Source organism: Hippocampus comes, unplaced genomic scaffold, assembly GCF_001891065.2.
Source record: "Hippocampus comes isolate QL1 unplaced genomic scaffold, H_comes_QL1_v1.1 scaffold202, whole genome shotgun sequence".
NCBI classification, from domain to species: Eukaryota; Metazoa; Chordata; class Actinopteri; order Syngnathiformes; family Syngnathidae; genus Hippocampus; species Hippocampus comes.
Genome location: NW_017805829.1, coordinates 583,442 through 604,711, shown reverse-complemented (window position 1 = coordinate 604,711; position 21,270 = coordinate 583,442). Strand labels below are relative to the sequence as shown.

At 39.5% G+C, this 21,270-nt stretch overlaps 1 protein-coding gene across 8 annotated transcripts in view; it reads left to right on the top strand.

Moving 5' to 3' along the window:
- prom1a (prominin 1a) overlaps positions 1-21,270 on the top strand; it is a 66,967-nt gene that overhangs the window by 22,449 nt on the left and 23,248 nt on the right. For 5 of the 8 annotated variants that reach the window (XM_019887461.1, XM_019887459.1, XM_019887454.1 and 2 more), the window contains exons 2-7: positions 2,822-2,880; positions 3,138-3,164; positions 7,835-8,040; positions 16,956-17,076; positions 18,371-18,434; positions 18,938-19,027. In XM_019887461.1, coding sequence (XP_019743020.1) covers positions 2,822-2,880; positions 3,138-3,164; positions 7,835-8,040; positions 16,956-17,076; positions 18,371-18,434; positions 18,938-19,027 — 567 coding nt within the window. The remainder of the gene's footprint in view (positions 1-2,821; positions 2,881-3,137; positions 3,165-7,834; positions 8,041-16,955; positions 17,077-18,370; positions 18,435-18,937; positions 19,028-21,270) is intronic. The other 3 variants (XM_019887457.1, XM_019887458.1, XM_019887462.1) reach the window with 1 other exon arrangement.

Genomic DNA, 21,270 nt, shown 5'->3' with positions numbered 1-21,270 from the left:
GTGTGTGTGTGTTTACATCTGAGATAAATTTGCTAGTGGAAAGTCCCCTGTTGTGAAACATTTCTTGCTGCAAACATGATTTCGTTGTAGAGGAGTTTCACTGTACTATTACTGCTACTGTTACTATGACTACTACTGCTACGAGTGATGATGATGATGTTGATGATGAATGGTACCAGTATTAATATGAATTTTTAACGTGAATCGAAATATTTACTTTATATATGTTTGAAATGACTTCATTCATTCATTCATATATCTAATGCTATTAGTAACATGGTATTTTAAATATAATTATTATTAATAAGAATAATACCAACTATAGTATATGAAATATTATTATGGTTATTGTAATTATTATTATTATTATTATTATTTAAAGTTACAAGGCTTTTGTGTTCTTTAGATTCGGAATGTCGTTAGCGTTTGTGTTTGTAAATACCTTCAGGTGTTGTGTCTTTGCTTGTGTGAAGCACATTGAGTTATCTTGTGGATGAAATGTGCTTAATGCTGTAAATAAAACTGCCTTACCTTGCCTTGCCTTTTTGATTGATTTTACGTAACACAGACATTGTTTTGTCTTTGTGGGGAGGGGAAACCCGCCACCACACAAAAGGCTCAAAGATCTTTATGCAGTTTTCCCTTTTTCGCGTTCCTTCCTAAAGCCCCGATCATTTTACACCTGGCCCCAAACCCACAATAGATGCCTACAAAAGCCATTCAAAGTCACACAAAAACGGCCACATATAGTAGGACACACTGCCCTTTCCCAAACTTTGCTTGCTGAGAGAATCATCAGATGTTCACTGTCACCAGATGACAAACTTTCCCTTTTACTGCTTTTGTTTTGGGGGGTGGGGGGGGGGACATTTACCATTTGTGAGATCGCTCCGCTCACTAGTTAATCAAGATAACTGCCACCTGCACAATAGAAAAAAAAACAGAACGAATAGAAATAACCAGTTTCTAGAGTTGCAGTGCAGCTCGGAGGTCTGTCATGTTTCAAAAGAATTAGTTTGAGTTGAATCCCAGAAATAGTTTTTGGGGAAGATTTGCTGAAGCAAGCAGTATGTCAACAGGATGATCAAAGGGAATTCATCAAAACTTTTGACCTTGTCAGTTTTAACCCAAGGGGGAAATTTCTCGTTTGGGGGGTTGTAGCAGATTTTGGCTGACAAAGTCCCGTCAATGTCACTTCTCTGCTCTCACAATACATGTATGCTTCTATGTGCCTTGGACTTTTTTTATTTTATTTTTTTTAATTCTGTGGCTTATTTCTTAGTCTATCTGTTTATTTCTGTTTGGTAAGGTTGCAGTTATCAATTTTAACTGGTAAGGAATTTTTGTATCTTGTGTAATTGTATGACATGTCTGCATTGCGCATGCATGTTCCCATGTGTGTCATGGACATTTTTCCCGCCACATATTCTGAAATCATTTCACACCAGGAAATACATATGACGAATGTTCCATGTCCAAATATGGACACACATGGAATTATTTTGGAATAGTTTAGCACAATGAAACCCTTACCAAGTATCAAGTATAACTTTTTTGTCAAATATGCTGTATGTTACACATACAGCATAGATGAAATTTCCTCCCTCTTAAACATCCATGTGAAAAGACAAGGAGAAACACATTGAAATTATTTAGCATTGTAAAATGCAGATATGTGTATGTCCTTATAATTTCATTATGTACAATATGTATTGCAGCACATTTTTTGGATTTAAAAAAATATATATTATTAGCAATATATTCTGAGTTGACTCCCACGAGTCGTGCGGAATCGGGACCAGTTCGGAACCCCGAACATTGAAAATCAGCATGTTATTGATGCCCAATGAAATGCATTAGGTGATAAAACATTTTATTTTCTGCATCATTAAAATATATATAGCAACCAAAAAAACAGAAGGCATGCTTTATTTGTTTGTTTGTTTGTTTGTTGGTTTATTTATTTATTAATTACGTTTTATAATTTAGATTCTTCAAAGTAGGGACATCTTGGTATTTTTATGATGTGGCTGATGCTTCATGACCTGAAATGACTTTCAGTTCACAGCTGTGCATTATCAAGAGTTAGTAGCTTGAATTTCTTGACCTTTGAATGTGTTTGAGACCATTTGAATTTGAAGGTGTTTCCAAACTTTTGACTGGTACTGGTATATTTATATACAGAGTGGGATGTTTCTGAATGGTTTCGCACCAGGAAATGCATTACCATGTATCTTAACAGAAAAGACTGAGAATTTGGGACCCGTCTAGCCCCAGAAAATGCACAATGTGGGTATTTTAAAATAGTTTAGCCTCAGAAATGTATGTTTATGTATGTTAATGTAGTTTAAAAGGAGGGATATTATGGAATAGTTTCGCATCAGAAGTACATGTTCAACAAAGGAGTACAAAAAAAATTGTATTTATAAGTACTTAAAGAATTGATTGGTTCGTTTGGAAGAGTTTAGCGCCATAAAATGCTTATCAATGTGTGCTTGTGTGAAAATGTATTGATTTTTGGATGGTATAGCACTTGAAAATATGTTTTACAAATCCTTATGTGCAAATTTTAACATTTTGGAATGTTTTAACTCTGGAAAATGCATATTGATGTGTGTTTATCTGCAAATTTGGATATTTCAGAATGATTCACCACTGGAAAATGCATATTCGTATTTGTTAATGTGAAAATGTGAACATTTTGGCATGATTTAGCACCAGAAAATGTGTTATATACTTTGTACATAGGTTGACATTTTGAAACGAGCAGCAGCCTCTGTATGCTTAACCACGACCAAACTCTTTTCGCAATGTCTTGCAGATCTTCTGATCAGACTGGCCAAGGACAAGTTTGGAGCCCTTCAGACCGAATATCAGAAGGTGAGTGGATGAGTTTCAAAGCCTCAAACACTTCAGAAATCACATTTTCCTCATGGGAAATGAAATATACCCCCAGAAGTCTGTTTATCTGTGCGCATGCCACATTTCTCATTTTTATAATTTCCTCTTCAGTTGGTATTGTTTGTGTTTGCTCCTGCTCTTTCTTTGACGCTTGTGTTTTAATGCTTTGTCTTCTGCATGCATCTTCTTCTTCCTCTTCTTCTTCATGTGAAACCATCTGATATCTCCTCCTTCAGCCAGAGAACATTGTACTGAGCCTGCAGGTAAAGTGTAAAAGTTCATAAGAAACTTCACCACTCCTCATATGACAAGCACTCCCTTTTTCATTTACATCGCGATCCATAAAATGCAGTTTTGCTTTGCTTCCCTTTTAGCAAACATGTTTGACCTGTTTAAGACCTTGTGAGGAATCCCATTGGGAGTGATATATTCCTTTACTTAAATATGATGGAATCTCAAATTTTTCACACAAGCACAAGCAATGTTTGAAGTTACTGTCCTGCTATGTGTAAAAATTAGTTACTCTTAATTTTTATGACTAATGTACCGTACGTATAACACAAAGATGATTTACAGTACATCTTATGCCTTTCCTGTTTTGGGCATTTTTAATTGTCGTACAAGCGGTATGACAATGTAGTGTGTGCTATGGAATTTCAGTTTGACATTTGTGCTAAATCATCTGAAAATGTTCACCTGTGTACACAGAGATATATGGATGGTTCTAAAGCATTCCAAAATGTCCATATTTGTAGACAAGCAAAATCCCCACCTTTGTGCGTAAATATTTGTAGATATGGATTTCTGGTGCAAAACCGTTCCAGAAATGCCAATTGTGTTCATAAAAACATAGTTGTATGCATTTTCTGGACCTATCCATCCATCCATCAATCCTGGTTGCGGGGGTAACAGCTTTGGCAGGGAAGCCCAGACTTCCGTCTCCCCAGCCACTTCTTCCAGATCCTCCCAGGAGCCCGTAGGACATGCCTGGAACACCTCACCAGGGAGGTGTCCAGGAGGTATCCTAATCAGAGGCCCGCACCACCTCATCTGGCTCCTCTCGACGTGGAGGAGAAGCGGCTTGACTCTGAACCCCTCCCGGATGACCAAGATTCTCACCTTTTCTCTTAGGGAAAGCCCTGACACCCTGCGGAGGAAACTTATAGGCTGCTTGTATCCGAGATCTCGTTCCTTTGGTCACGACCCATAGCTTGTGACCATACGTGAGGGTAGGACAGACCAATACAAAGTTCGCATCACAGCCGATGCTGCACCGATCCGCCTGTCGATCTCCCACTCCATACTTTCCAAAGCACGTCCCACAGAACTCCCTGAGGGACACAGTCCACAAAGCACATGTAGACTGGTTGGGCGAACTCCGATGCTCCCCCGAGTACCCTGCCAAGGGTGTCGAGCTGGTTCACTGTTTCACGGCTGGGACGAAAACCATAGTGCTCGACTGCCCGACGGACCTTCCTCTCCAGCACCCCTGAATAGACCTTACCAGGGAGGCTGAGGTAAACGAAACACACCCAAAAGGGGACCACCTCCCCGGTCTGACAATCCAGAGGCACTCTCCCGGATGATCCCGCGATGTTGCAGAGCTGTGTAAACCAGGACAGCCCCACAACATCCTGAGCCTTGAGGAACTCAGGGCGGATCTCATACACCCCCAAGGCTTTGTCACTGAGGAGCTTTTTAACCACCTCAGTAACTTCAACCCCAGAGATAGGAGAGCCCAACTCTACTTCTTCTAAGGAAGGTGTGTTGGTGGAGTTAGGAGGTCTAAAAGGTTTTCTGCCCACCATCTGACAATGTCCCAAGTTGAGGTCTGCAGAGCCCCATCCCAACTATACACAGTGTTAATGGCGCACTGCTTCCACCTCCTGAGACGTTAGATGGTGGACCGGAAGTCGGCTTCCGTGACCTCATCGAACTTTTCCCAAACTCCAATCGGCCCCCTCAACAATATATACGCGAAACATGGTCTCCAGGGACTCAATGTCCCCCGCCTCCTCTGGGATGTGGGAAAAGCTCTGCAGGAAGTTGAAACCCCTTCTGACAGGGTATTCTGCCAGACACTCCCAACAAACCCTCACGATACGTTTGGGTCTGCCATGTCAGATCGGCATCTTCCTCCAAAATCGGAGCCAACTTACCATCAGGTGATGATCAGTGGACAGCTCCGCCCCTCTCTTCACCTGAGTGTCCAAAACTTGTGGCCGCAAATCCAATGATACAACCACAAAGCCAGTCATCGAACTGCGGCCAAGGGTGTCCTGGTGCCAAGTTCACATATGGACACCCTTATGTTTGAACATGGTGTTTGTTATGGACAATCCGTGATGAACACAGCAGTTCAAAAACAAAACACCACTCGAGTTCTGATTGGGGGGGCCGTTCCTCCCTATCACACCCTTCCAGGTCTCACTGTCATTCCCCATGTGAGCTTTGAAGTCCCCCATCAGGACAAGGCAGTCCCCAGAGGGAGCACTCTCCAGAAACACCCTCCAAGCACTCCTAAAAAGGGTGGGTACTCTGAACTGCCGTTTGGTGCATTGGCACAAACAACAGTCGTGACCCGTCCCCCCACCCAAAGGCGGAGGGAGGCTCCCATCTCATCCACCGGTGTGAACCCCAATGTACAGGCACCGAGCTGGGGGGACAATGAGCTTGCGTTTTCTGGGATTAAACCATTCAAAAAATATCCATATTTGTGCCTTTTTCTTGTTCTAAAGCATCCCAAATGTCTACCCTTGCACGTAAACATTTGTGGACATGAATTCCTGGTGGCAAACCATTCAAAAATGTCCACACTTGCACACAAATCCATTGTCCTTATGCATCTGTATTTCGGTTCATAAACATACTGAAATGTTCATCTTTGCACATGGCCATTTCTGGATGCTCAAAATCATTCAGAAATGTACATATGTAATATCTAGACATGCATTTTTCTGGTGCTAAACCACCGCAGAAATGTCCAGGTTTGCGCATGAACACGTACTGTATTAATATGCATTTTGTGGCGATAAACATATTTTGAAATGATTTGTTATGGTTCCAGAATGGAAGAAACTGGCATAGTTTTTAGCATGAGTTCTCTCCAAGCACAAGGCTGCAACCTTCCTCCCGCCTCAAGACGCTCCGGCGGCTATTTTGGTGATTTTTTAACATCTTAACTACAGCGACACGCCGCCACCTCATCTTTGCGGAAGGTCACATTCTTCCTTCGGGCTTTCGCCAAAACAAAGTAATCGTCCAAAAATAGTATGAGCTCTAAGCCATGGAGGGGAAAAAAATAAAAACGCACAAAATTGTTATTATCACAAGATAAGACAGTGGGGTGAGTGGGATCACTGATTTTGTCTGATGATTTTGAATATAATACATTCCATGAAACTGGAATTTGGGGGGGGGGGTTATTTTATTTATTTTTCTTATTTTCAAGCATTGGATACTGCTTTAAGTCCAACTTTCTCTGTGGCTGCTCAGCTGGAAGTCCATCCTCTCATCAAAAATTCTGTCTTTCCGCCTTCGTTAGTGATGCGGCAGCAGCACAGGGATACACGCATTGATCTGCGAGTCGTGTGCCAACAATAATGTGCTTTCCATGGCATTGATCATACTGAATAACATCACAGAATGGTTCATTATTAAAATGTTCATACAGTTTCAGCAAAATCTTGACCCAGTGTTGTTTACACAAATCCTATTTGGACACGCAATCGAGACGGGCCGTGAGATCCATTTATCAACACATTCTCTGGTGCGCTCATACTTTTCCTCAATCCCCAAAGTACGCTGCCCCTCTTTTTGGTCATCATTTGCACACAAATACAACTGGATATTCATGTTCTGATGCTAAACCTTTTCAGAATGTCTACACTTCCACTTGTATATAAACACATTTGAATTTGCATTTCATGGTGATAAACCATTTAAAAAACTGTCCATATATACTGTGTGTGTGTGTGTGTGTGTGTGTGTGTGTGTGTATATATATATATATATATATATATATATAATTTTTATTTTTTTTCAAATTCACGACCCTTCGAAAATGTCCACATTTACACATAAAGACAGCATTTCTGATCATCAACGTTTGCAGAATGTGTACATTTGTATATGTATGCATTTGGATTTGCATTTTATTGTGCTCGACCATTCCAAATTGTCCAGGTTTGCACATACAACATTTCTTTTTAAAACAGTTCAAATTCAGTGCACTGATATATCAGTATATATTTTCTCGTACTTAATCATGTACAAATGCATTATGGACCATTCCAAAATGTCTACATTTGTATTTCGATTTATTTGGATTTGGATTTATCATGTGCTTGTGGATGTTCTAAAATGTTTATTTTTGCACATAGACATTCCACTGAATTATGATGGGGTGGGGTTAAAACATTCAAAAATATCCATATTTCCTCAAACATTTATTTATTTATCTTTCTCTAGTAATAAACCAATCAAAATTTTCTATCTTTGAATATGCATAATAAAGCATTCCAGAGTGTCTCCCCATTATAGAATGCCTATCCTTGAATTCAAACACATTTGGATTTGCATTTATATTGGCAAATCGTTCTAACATATCAATTTCTACACATAGACAAATGAATATGCATTTTGTGCTGCTAAACCATTTCAGTATGTCTACACTTATATAAACACACATGGATATACTGTGAACATCTTGTGAGAAACAGTTCCAAAATATCCATATTTGCACACACATTCATTGTATGGCTATGTTGTTTGGTGCTAAAGGAATACAAAACATTCATATTTGCAAGTGCAGCAATAAGTGCGAACCTATTCCAAAAAATAATCCTCAATGTCAACGGCTACATATTTTTGGGTGTTAAACCACTCTTTTTGTACACATTCCCTGACTGCCATCCCTCCCTCCGTCTCCCAGGCGGTCTACTACGAGATGGGCTTCCTGGTGTGCGCGGCAGTGGGTGTCCTGTTCACGATCCTGTTGCCCGTGGTGGGCCTCTTCTTCTGTCTGTGCCGCTGCTGTGACAACTGCGGTGGAGAGATGCACCAGCGGCAGAGGAAGAACGCAGACTGTCGACGAGGCCTGCTGGGAACGCTGCTCTTCTCCACCTCGCTAGTCGTCACGTGAGTCTGACATGTAAAAATCGTACACAGGAAACAAACTAACTCATAAAAGTACATTTTTGACACACAGACATGGCATGTTTTTATGGATAACTATGGTTTGGAGCACTAAACCATGACAAGGTAGCCACAAAAGTTCATGTTTCTGCATTGTTTGGTGCTAAAACATGGTAAAAAACGTCCACATTTGTGAATGAACTTACAGGTATGTGGTCATGCATTTTCTGGTTTTAAACTTTTCCAAAATGGCCACCCATCTGTAGTATGTTAACACGTTTGGAAATTATTTAGTTTACTTCAGTACCTCACATCATCCTTCCCCATTGAAATGAATGCCAATGCCATTGATTTGTTCCAGTCTCCAGATACAAAAAAAAAAAAGTGTTATTTTTGATGAGAAAAATAGCGCTTAACATCACAGTACTGTATAAAAAATACATGATTACATAATTCAGTGGAACGTAAAGAAATTCAATAGTTTTTGCCACCTTTTTTTCTTTAATTCAGTGGAAATTGTGCTGCTCCTTCTGGTGTGTGTGCTTCGCCACATAGAGGCAGTATGATACCGACATACAGACATTTGGTTCACAGAGATTCGCATATTAGTGGATTTTTTTCTCAATATTTCAAAATATTTTTTTGTATTTTGGGGTGTTTTTTTTTTTGGTGTCTTTTCACCGTTTTTGCATATTAGCATTTTTTTTTAAATTAAAAAAACTTCAATCAAAAGATATATATTTTGGTGAGTTTTTTGTTTGTTTTGTTCAGTTTTGTTCTTAATTCCCATGTTTTTCCATGGATAACATATATTGAATGTACATCAGCATTTTTTTTTTAGAATTTAGTTATATTTTATTCTTTCCTAATGCATTTTAATGGGTATAAATTGTATGCAGATTTTTGCCATTTGTGTACCAGCACAGTCCTTATCCACCGTGAACAGCAGGGGTCAACTATACATATCTACTGACGGTCTTCAGCACCACAGTTAGCTGCAGTAATATTACTTTTTCGTTTAGAGGATAAATAATACATTCCTGTGTGTATTGTTCAATTATGTGTTGCTCGACTATTTGTGGTCGAATATTTAGACTAAACTTAGAGTTCAAGGCGGTTATATCGTTGTTTTGCATTGATACTTAACTCACTGTGTTTGATGTTTAGTTTGACAGTAAAGTTGAACTTGGAATAACTGGCAATAAACAGCTTGAAGGCTCCTTTCTGAATAATTATCCATTTGCCAAACTTCTGCTTGTTGTCAAGTGAGTTGGTTTGAGTTCACTGCTTTCATACAGCTCTCACATCTGAAATTTTTCCTCACGTCAAAGCAAAAAAAAAAAAAAAAAAAAAATTGGCTCGTACCTCCAGAAATTTAACCTGTATCACAAGCCACTGCTGTATACACATTTCTTGTGCTAAAGCATTCCAAAATGTCCATATGTGTAGATTAACTAATTAACTAAACTAATAATTAATTAATGGATATGCATTTTCTGATGTTATCTACCACCATACACTTCTACATTTACAAACTCTTCCATCAATCTCTGGGTGTTTCTGGTTCTATCTGGATCTAACTTGATTCAAAGTGTTCCTGGAGAGAAAACATAAATTTTGTAAAAGTCAAGTGGGGATGATTTCAAAAAGTGCCATTAGGCTGGTTTTGGTCCTCATTTCACTCCAGCGTCTGCTCTGGTCGCTGGGGAGATTTTAATAAGTAACGACGCTCCCTGGTGCCTGCTCCTTGTGCTTTGGAATTTCCAATAAGTCAGACTCATTCAAATCATGGAGGAAAGTCAGCTCTTGTCAAAGTAAATACACCCCTGCCACATCGCCATGGCAATGCTTTCTTTTCCCACTGACCCAAACGCATCAGGCCTGGTGGTTGACTGGTTAGCGTGTCAGCCTCACAGTGCAGGGGTGCAGGGTCCGATTCCGATGAAGTTTGCATGTTCTACCCGTGCCTGCGTGGGTTTTCTCCGGGTACTCCAGTTTCCTCCTACACTCCAAAAACATTCGTGGCAGGTTAATGGAACGCTCTAAATCAGGGGAAGGGGACTCAGGTTCCTGGAGAGCCATTTCCTGCCTGTTTTAGATCCCTCCCTACTCCAACACGCCTGAATCAAATGATCAGCTCATCGGCAAGCTCTGTAGAGGCCTGAAACAATCATAACAATTGAATCAGGTGTGTTTGGAGTAGGGAGGGATCTAAATCAGGCAGGATATGACTCTCAAGGAACCGGAGTTCCATACCCCTGCTCTAAATTGTCCCTAGGTGTGGGTGTGAGCGTGGATGGTTTTCGTCTCTGTGTGCCCTGCGATTGGCTGGCAACCAGTTTAGGGTGTCCCCTGCCTACAGCCCGAAGACAGCTGGGGTTGGCTCCAGCACGCCCCGCGACACTTGTGACGATAAGCGGTTCAGAAAATGGATGGATGGATGAACAAATGCATCAGAAAAGCTACCAGTGTGTATGGATGTGGAACTTTTTCAAGCTACTAGCTGTCGCTTGGTATTTATTTTTGTTTGTGTGAGCCAAAATGCAAGTTGCAAGCAAGTGTGTGATACACTCAAGTACAGTGACTCCATCTTCTGACATCATCCACTCAGCCACGCCCCTTAAAGACACACTCCCAGCACACATATACTACAGTACATACAGTAATTACACTTTACAAGACCAGTTTACTATTTACATTCATTCATTTTGTTATATTATACTTTTATACAATACAATGCCATTTTTCTTTCCTAAAAATGCACCAAAAAATTATGTTGTTATGAAGGAGCTGGAATGAATAACCTGTGTAAATTGCGTTCCAAGCTTGGTTACGGACCAAATTAAACTTGTAAGTCAAGGTACCCCATTACTTGCAACTCTCCTTGATTGTGTTTGTGTACATATTTTGGAATTGGTTCGGACCAGTTTATTCGATGAGGATGGACATTTTGGAATGGCTTACCACTGTGAAATCCAAATCAGTTGGTGTGTGAGTGGGCACATTTTGGAATCATTTCGCACCAAAAACTACATATCAGCATGTTATTTTTGTTGTTGTTGTTTTCAATGATGATAGACATTTGGAATGGATTTACACCAACAAATGCACTAGGGTGGACATTTCGGAGTGGTTTTGCACCAGAAAATATGCATCCATAAGTGTTTGTGTGCCCATTTTGGAATGGTTTAGCACCATGAATACAGGAAATGGAATGGATATGCATTTTCTGGTACGAATCCATTTCAGAATGTCCATATGTGCACATAGACAAATATGGATCTGCATTCCCTGGTGCTAAACCTTTCCAAAAATCTCAACATTTGAGCATGAACTCAATGTAATGTTCACGCACAACCCAATTTCTGCATGCTAATTTGCCTCTTGTGTCTTAAGAAATTCAAACAAATGAACCATAATGAAATCAACGTTATTGTTATTCTTGCAAGTGCGTCGAAAGACAACTTGTCTCATGTCGTTACCCAGCATGCATTTTCACGCTCTATTTTAGTCGCAGGCTGTCTAACACCATTAGCGCAAAAGATCGCAACATGACGAGCTAGGCAAACCCCCCCGCCGCACCAATCCTACGGGGGTCTAATTAATGATAATGTCGATGCCACCCGCCCACCCTCAACTCCATTAAATGCCTCATTTGGACCCCGTATTAATCCAAGATGAACGCCAAACGGCAACATTGCTCCTATGATTATTATTCTAATATCACCTAGGGAGGGAACATTCCTCTTTCATGAATATAAATTAGAAAATTACTGAAATACTGGAGAATACACATTAAAAATTTAAAAAACAAATCTTGAATGTGAGATTGAAAGAAAAAGCATGCATTAAATGATAGAGGTATATGAATTGTATTTATAAAAAAATGAAAATGTGGGAATTTGGGAAAGATGAAAAGTCGCCCCCATAGTGTATTGAATGAGCTGAACAGTTTCAAGTTGGAATGTTTTGAATCACTTAAGAAACATGGAAGGAGGAGGTACATGTAAACGTAAAAACATGGATGTACAACCGTTATGTTTTTGGAAATCGAATTGATTAAGAAATGTGAAAGGAGAAAAGATGGGTAGAAAAAGCAAAAAAAGTCGGTCCTCTTCGGCATTCACACAATTAGCCATTAATAACGCAAATGAGATGTTAGCATGGCAGAGGAATGGTCATCTGAGCGTGCATACGGACAAACATCTTCCAGTGACTCATGGCACGATAAATTGACTAACAGGAGGCTGTGAAATCCACTAAACGACGCCCGCGAGGGGGGCCAGGCGTAGGCAGAAAATAGTCGCAGAGAGAAAAATGATAAAAGAATGAGAGATGACTGTGGAACAACAGAGCACAGACCTCCACCAAGGCTCAGCCATTAACCAAAAAGCATCTAGAGTTTCCTCTTTGTGCTTTTCAATGACGGCGTGAGCTGTCACTGCTTCCTTGTCATCCATCCATCCATCCATTTTCTGATCCGCTTTAGGCGGGGGACACCCTCAACCGGTTGCCAGCCAATCGCAGGGCACACACAGACGAACAACAATCGGCGCCCACACTCACACCTAGGGACAATTTAGAGTGTTCAATCAGCCTGCCATGCATGTTTTTTGGAATGTGGGAGGAAACCGGAGTACCCGGAGAAAACCCACGCAGCCACGGCGAGAACAAGCAAAATCCACACAGGAAGGTCGCAGCCGGAATCGAACCCTACACCTCTGTCCTGTGAAGCCGACGTGCTAACCAGTCGGCCACCGAGCCGCCTATATAACAAATCCATAGTTGCAGACACAAATAAAATTCCATACATTAAAAAAAACATTAAATTACGTTTCCTAAAAGTCTGAAAGTGAATGCTTATGGCTCCATCCAGTCGTGTGGTGGCTAAGCGATGATCGTTCATTTCTTTTGGTCGGGAGGATTTCTGTGTATATAAATAGCTCCCCTTTAGAAAATACTGTCGATTGATCCTTTTTATTTCTTGAGTCTGCGATTAAGAGAAGCCCGGGAACAAAAAAGCTGCTTTGACTTGTGCGCTCTCTTCCATCTCTGACTCCAGCAATCCTTTTCTTCGGGGATTACTTTTCTATTTTTTTCTCGGGGATTCAAAGCAACTGACTGCTCTTGTCTTAAAAGAAGAAAACTAGTTTAAGGTACCTCGGGTCAAACCAAGTATGCTTCCCTTAGCCTTGTACTTCACAGGCCACCCATAAGTTATGTCGACATGTCAATCATTTTATGTAGTGCCAGTTTTTGTTTGAAATTACCTCCATCTTCATTTGGCAATCTACTTGTAAATCATTATTTGTAGCCTCAGTTTCACTGCTCAACAGCAAATTTTAATCAGGGATGGCTTATTAGGTTTCCCAGAACCTATTTTTGAGGTGATTTCTGAAAGGTCTCGACTTTTTTCCTAGCACATCAGGCTTTTGAAATATTTTCATTTTGGGTTTTTAACTCTGAACACCGCTGATGTGAATTGCAGACAAGAGGTATCCTTAACGAGGAGTGCCTTCGATGTCAGTGCTAATTTCGTGTCACTAATGTCATGCCTTGTTGTTGGGTCGACATAAAACGTCGCAATGTTCATCGGTTTCTCAATTTCTGAATGGAAAACTTGAGTTTCAAGTTATTTCCTGAATCACCTACAAACATATTTATCGTAGGTTTCCTTAAATGAGAAACTCTTCTTCCATTCTTTTTCCTACAAGGTGAAATGCGAGCCCATTCAATGCGAGGGCATCTTCTCAGTTGGCTGATTTATTGTCGTAATCTTCCTTTTGTGAGAGCCAGCGATAATCCTTGGTAGAGGTCTCCACTGTCCGTGTGGCTGCACATGTTATTGTGTTGTTGTGCGGAGATGATGATGGAGGTTCACTTCCATTCTAGTGGAAGCAGGGAGGGGGAGCCCGGCCGTTGAATGCAGGCCATTGTTAGCGTCGCTATGAGCTATGGTGCTGGCAGACCGTGTCAACCCCCAATAGTGGCCTACATTCATGCTAGATTGATGCCCTCCTCTTCCTTTTTCTTCTTCATTTTTTCAAACAGGCTGACTTTCATGTGTCTGTTCCTGTACGTTGCCTCTCCTAAATTAGTGGAGGTGAGTGTTGCCCCCTCTTGTGGGGGCAACACAAGGCCAAGGTTGTCCGCAACGACTCTTTCGCACAGAGACCCTGCAAGGTCAAGATGCCTTTTCTGACTTTTTTTTTTTTTTTTGGTATTGTTTTCTAATAGAATCATTGAGTAATTTTTTTGAGACTCGTTTCTTAATTTTTGGGCATCCGTGATGGAACGATCCCTTAAAATAAAACCACCAATCTAATCTCCCTAATCAGCCACTGTCCTCTTCTGCTGTGAGATGACTTATTGTATTTTCATTTTTATTTCGAGAACTACCTCGTGCAGTTAAAAAACACCCATTTGTATTGTTTCACATATATTGTTCAATGTTTTACGATAAAACAAGATTGGAATATTCAAGGTGTATGCTGATGGTTCTGAAAAAAATTGGGATCGGGATCGGCCAGAAAATTGTGATCAGTGCACCTGTAAATTTCTTATTTCCTCTTAGACAATTTGATTGTTTGTTTGAGAAATAGTTGAGGTATGTTTCTAACTAGTATAAAGTACCCCAGTCATTACTAATGAAAATGAATGATGAAATTGTCCATTTATTAATTAAATTCCAAAATATTATCTCAGAAATTGTATTGTACCAATTTTATTTCAATTTCATTTATTTTTATTTTGTTGTGATTGTTTTTCTAAATTTACTTCATGACAATTTTTTTGTATTTATTACATTTGATTGTAAGAAAAAAAACTTTTTTTTGACCGTTTCATTAATTTAGAGTCATTCATTTGATTGATTTCACGTCATTTAATAGCCATGAAACCATCTTTAAAATATCAATTGATAATTTATGTAAGTTCTCATTTTTATTGTTTATTTGAAAGGGACACCGCACATTCATCAACACTGGAACAATACAGTACAATTTTATTTATTTTTTTCCTTTTGATTACGTTAATTTAATGAATGGCCATTAAATAAATATTTGTAAACCTTTTGGCCAGTCAAACATGACATTGTTCGGTTCATACGTGAAAAACGTATCACTGGTGATCAGGGGTGTGCAGAAGAACGGGGTCAACAGGGCGGCGAACCCAATCCATCCACTTGGTGGGCGAAGATGAAATGCGCCTTCTTCACGCATTAGCAACACGACTGAAGAGGCAGAAGAAAGGCCCGGCCCTCGCTTTGCATGTTGTGTACACCTTCTGAGAGGAAAATGCATTCGCTTTTACATCATTCATGAAGATTCCGGATGATCAAAGTTGCTCCTTTACAAAAGTCGCGCGCTCGAAAATGAACACACACGCACGCACGCACGCACGCACGCACGCACACACACACACACACACACACACACACACACACGCATGCACGTAATAGATGAATATACTGTATATCTGGTCCTAGCTGTGAGCTGCTGCGCTGACAATTCTGCCGGGATTGAGGGTGAGTCATGGAAGCAGCTTAATATTATGGGCTGCCGTCGCCTTGATGTTGCTCGGGCTAATTAAGCCTGAGACGAGCCGCTCGGGTCTGCCTGATGAGGGCAACGGGACTGCGAGGTTCATTTGAATATGTTGACGAGGCCTCAGAAGAAAGCGCTGTAAGAGATGCAGACTGTTTGATGCTTTTTTTGACCAGAGGGACATATTTTGGTGATGAAAAATGCTGACTCAACGTCTAACAAATGTATGGTAAAAAAAATAACAATAAAATAATAATAATGAGGTAGGCTAAGTGTTCTTTTTTTCTCTTTATACATATTTTTTAGCTTTCCAGTCATGTTTGTGATTTTGTGCCTATTTTAGATTTCATTTTGTTCATTCATTTTTGTGTTTTGTTGTATTTCATTTTTCTAACCCAGCCGCTGGGGGGCAGTGCCCTCCCCTGGGGGTGCACTGTTCCCCAGTGCCGGTCCCAAGCCCGGAGAAATGGGGAGGGTTGCGTCAGGAATGGCATCCGGCGTAAAACTTTTGCCAAGACGACCATGCGAGTTGGTAGGACGGTTTACAGGGGCGGATGGAAATTACTGACTCGCTGTGGTGACCCCTGAATAGGGACGTGCCGAGAGGAGAAGAAGAAGTTGTATTTCATTTTTCTATATTCTTCATTTTATCAGTATTGTATTATTTATTATTTGAACAATATATTTTTCAATTTTACATTTATATGTTTACTTTATTTCGTTCACTTTCCATTTATTGTATTTTATCTGATATTTGGTTTGTTTTAATATTTTGTTATTCTGTATTATAATTTATAAAACTTAAAAAAAATTATCGCAATGTTTTTATGTTGTATTTTGTTTTATATTTTAATAAATATTTTTTCTTTTACATTGTATTCTTGTAATTGTTTAACATTTATTTTAAATGTTATTTTAATTTTATGTATTTTTTTTTATGTTTAGATTTTGTACATTTCTTCTTTTTGCGCTTTTTTTAAATTTATATATTTTTTTTTATGAAATTATAATTGCATTCCGACATACTGTAGAAAATTATGCCTCTTTTATATCGAGATGTTGCCAAATAACAACATGACTGAACATTTTTGGCATTTTCCTTTCTGCAGAAACCTAATTGTTACTGTCCAACAAGGGTTTTGTATGTCATATCAAATCCTGGTTGTTGACATACTGCGAATTGGGGTTATTGCGCTTTGCTGGGTTCTGTGTAAAATGTTATTATGCAGCAAATTTGCTTGATAGCCGCCTGAAAGAGGCTAATGTTAGGCTTATTTTTTATGTGCAGTCTCCGAATCGAGATGATGATACACTGGGGCCCGTCATTGTAACCCAAGCTAACAGGAAGTGCGTTGTCGTCCTTCGCTTTGGCAGGATCGGCGTATTGTGTGCTTACGCCGCCAACCAGAACCTCAGCACTCAGGTCAAGAACATCCGACGTCTGGTCAACAGCAACATGAGGGATCTGCACACCTTTGCCAACGACACGCCAATGGTAGGGTCACAAGTTTGGTCGTTTTTCAGCTTTTCATAGCGATTCTTCAAAATGATCGCCACAGCCTGACTCCATGCTCCACCTACAATATAACCAAAAAAGGTTGCCTTTCTATCTAAGATAATTGCTTTCGATATTGGCTTATTTGGAGCATTTCCTGAACTAGAATCTATCAAGCCCTGGAATTTGCCCTGTCAATATTCTTCTCGATAATTGAAACTGATGTTGAGGACTTTTTTTTTTTTAACTTCCCATAGTGAATCTTTGAAATGATTATCAAAAAAAATTATAATAAATCTTGCAGTTAAGCGTCGCCCAAATGTCTTAGATACTGTCTCTTCTCATTAGGGTTCAGTTGTGAAAGTACAAGCCCTGGAAATGGCGAATGTCTTCTCTAAATGATGTCCAAATTGCCCAAGTTATATTAAATTTCTGTATTCTTGAGTCTTTTGTGTGTGCCACATGTTAAAACACACCCACCCAATTTCATGTTAATGTGTGAAATTGATGTTTGGACTGATTATTTACGCTTCCAATGGTAAAAAATGGCCGCTTGCACTTCCTGTTCAATTTGTAGACTTTGTCATGCCTCCTACTACGCAAAAAATATTGACTGAATTTCATGTCCTGCAGTGAAACTGGTGTCCAATTGGTGGACCAATTTTTTTGGAGCTTTTTTTTTTTTTTATTCCCATGGCAAAACCCCAACATGTTGAGCAATCTTTCACACCAATATCCATCCACCCACTATAGATTATATTGGGGGAAAAAACATGACAAAACATTGCCAACTAGCATGGCTCATCTATAGAGTGTACCTACTTCCAATTGGAGCTCGTTTGGGTGAATTTATTAAGGGTTAATCAAACGTCAAGCCCTGGAAATGCAAAATTCCACTCCGGGGGCTGAATTTTTCAAGCTTTTCAATGATCCCTGAAATGATCATTGAATGTGATCTCACCCCTGCCCACATTTGATGACATTGCCAATCAGGAAAAGGATAGCTTCTTCGTATTGCGGCTCATTTGGGCAAATTCCATCGTCAGTTTGTCAAAGTATACAAGCCATGGAATTTTTGTCTCAAAATGCCTTCTTCAAACTAAAATGGCTGATTTCCTGACAATTCAACCAATGTTTGTGTCGATGAGTGGAACTGGTGTCAAGGGGTGAATTTTCTTAACTTGTGCTGTTGAGTGGGTTTTGGGGATGGTAGTGTTCGGTACCTCTTAAATACATACAATTTACACATTTTGACATTTATTTATTTATTTATTTTTGTGCTTCCTGTTTGCAGCAAATCGATTACCTCACCTCCCAGTATGCCACCGCCAAGAACCAAGTCCTCTACGATCTGGAAAGTAAGTCCACTCCTTGTCTACCTCCACCCCCTAGTGGCGCGTTTCATCAGTACACGAGAATGATTTTAATGTACGGTAATACTTTTACCTACCCTGGACCCATATCCCCAAATATGATTTCATTTCTTATAGTTAAGAATTTAATTGTCATCTAAACCTAAACCAACAAGTCACAACAACAACATTATGTAATTGTTACCTAACACTGAGGCTACTAATTTAACTCAAGTTAGCAAATTCGTATAGGTCCTTGCCTACTTTACATTGGGAAGCAATTTTTTTTTGTCGTTATTATTATCTTGTTTCTGTGACTAAGAACATAAAAATAAAGGCAGCCAATATGTTTGTGTGGTATCTGATTGTAGAAACTGAAGATAATCCAGAGCCGCCAAAAATTAAATCTGTGGCGAACCTTGTGTGTTGTATTTTTCCAAATGGCAGTCACAAGTCACACAATGAACTGTGTGTTATCTTTTAATATTTGTTTTATCTTGCCGCCCCAGACATAGGTCCACTATTAGGTGGAAGGATACGCGACGCGTTGGATAAGGAGGTGCACCCGGCTTTGGACGCCGTGCTGAAAATGACAGGAGGTGCATATTAGCTCCCCGTTTCATATCCTTTAGATACTATCGAGATGGCAGCAAAACAAAACAAGTCATATTCTGTTGGTGAATGAATGATGAAGGGATATAAAGTAAAGGTACAGGCCAACATCAGCGATGTAAATACTTAAAAATATGTCTATGGAATTTTTAAGTCTGTTAAAATAATTACACAAAAGAATAAAGTAAAAATAATCATAATAATCAATATCAAATAAAATGGTTGATTCAAATTTATTTTTAAAATGCACTTTAAAAAGCAAGTGAAATGTTGACAGAATCAAGTCAAATTTGTTTTTTTTAATCTGATCAAAAATGGCAGAAAAACAGGTAAGACAGTGACTGCAAATCAAAATGTTGAAACTATCAAGTTGTCGTATGAAAAAATGATGCAAAATTATGAATAAAAATCAAATAACATTAAAAGAAGTAAAATAATGAAAGCTCACAATTAAAATAATGAAAGCATCTCAAAGAATAACAAGAAATCTTTTAAATATCTAATAAAATAATACCAACTGTGTCAAGTAAAATTCTGATGAATATAATTTTTAAAAGATAAATTACCTAAAATAATCTAGTGAAATAATGAAAATAAAATCCAGACAAAAAAAGGAGGTGTGCAATAAAAAAAATAAATAATAGCAGAAATCAAGTGAATTAATGAATATCCATCTATCAATCCATTTTCCGAACCGCTTACCCTCACAAGGGTCGCAAACGTGCTGGAGCCAATCCAAACTGTCTTCGGGCAGTAGGCGGAGTACACCCGAAACTGATTGCCAGCCAATCGCAGGGCACACACAGATGAACAACCACTCACGCTCAAACTCACACCGAGGGACAATTTAGAGTGCATGTTCAATGCATGTTTTTGGAATGTGGGAGAAAACCGGAGTACCCGGAGAAAACCCACACAGGCCCGGACAGAACATGCAAACACCACACCTGAAACCCGGAGCGAGAAACGAACCCTACACCTCTGCACTGTGAGGCCGACGTGCGAACCAGTCGTCCACCGGGCCGCCCAATTAATAAATATGAAAAAAAAAAATTGAAAGAAACATGAAATCAAAACGTGGTGTTTTGTTTAATAAATGAAAAATAAAGAAAAACTGTGTAAACAATCCCATATAAAAAGAAATAAAAATCAGGGTAAAAATAATTAACTATGGAAGATTGTTGGTGAGTATTTTCCAATTTAGTAACAAATATTGCCTTCTCTGTACCAATCAGTGACCGACATGACACTGTGGTTTCCATTTTGATGATATCATCATTTAGCCTCTTGTGTTTTGCTTTTCTTCCTTTTTGGTGGATTTTTGTGAAGTAAAAATCGACAGAGCCATTAAAGGTAAAAGGACTGGAACCATGAGCTTGAGTCTGGTTTGTCCCCAGTGGTGAGCCCTCCCAAGACCTCCAAACCCTTGCCCCCCTCCCTCCCCTTTCATGGTCACTTCATGTAGTATTCACAGACCCATGTGAACATTAAAACTGCACTTTGCACTGTACTTATAAAATGAGGTCAAACAGACACTGCTCTTGGCGATACTGATACATACACTGCATATATATTTGCAGTTGTGTTGTTGTTGTGAACAAAAGATTCATTTGCAATGATATAGATTGCTTCAAGCCAGCTCCCATGAATGTTTGCTGGAACTCTCCTGTGACCGATGCCGTGCGATAGAGGGCCGTCTGTGTTAGCCCCTCTGCCGCCGCTTTTTGTGAACAAAGGACTTCATACAGTATGTGACTGGTATCATGCATCTGATAGCACTGTTAGACAACATGAAAATGTTGAGTGATGTAGTCTTATTGGTTAGCGTTGAGCTAGCGTCCATTCCTCTTGGCTTGATAGGACTCTAATTGACCAGCTTTTGGTGAATAAAAGATCTTTAATTTGGATCTGCTTTTACTGCTGCTATACATTTGATTCTATATGTTTATGCCATTTGACTGAGTGAAGATGTCGACTGCTATGTTCGGTTCTTTCACAGCCATGGCTTGGATTAAGCAGCTTTTTGTGAACAAACTACTTCCATTTTGATTTTCTTTGACTGGCATCATGGATCTGGTTTTATTGTTTGACAAGAAAGAGTACTGAGGGAAGGCATAGACTATAATATTAACTTCAAGCTTACTCCCGTTCCTTTTTGGCTTGACAGGAATCTATCTGACCAGCTTTTTGTGAACAAAGAGACTTTGTGCTGTTTGACTGGATGAGGATG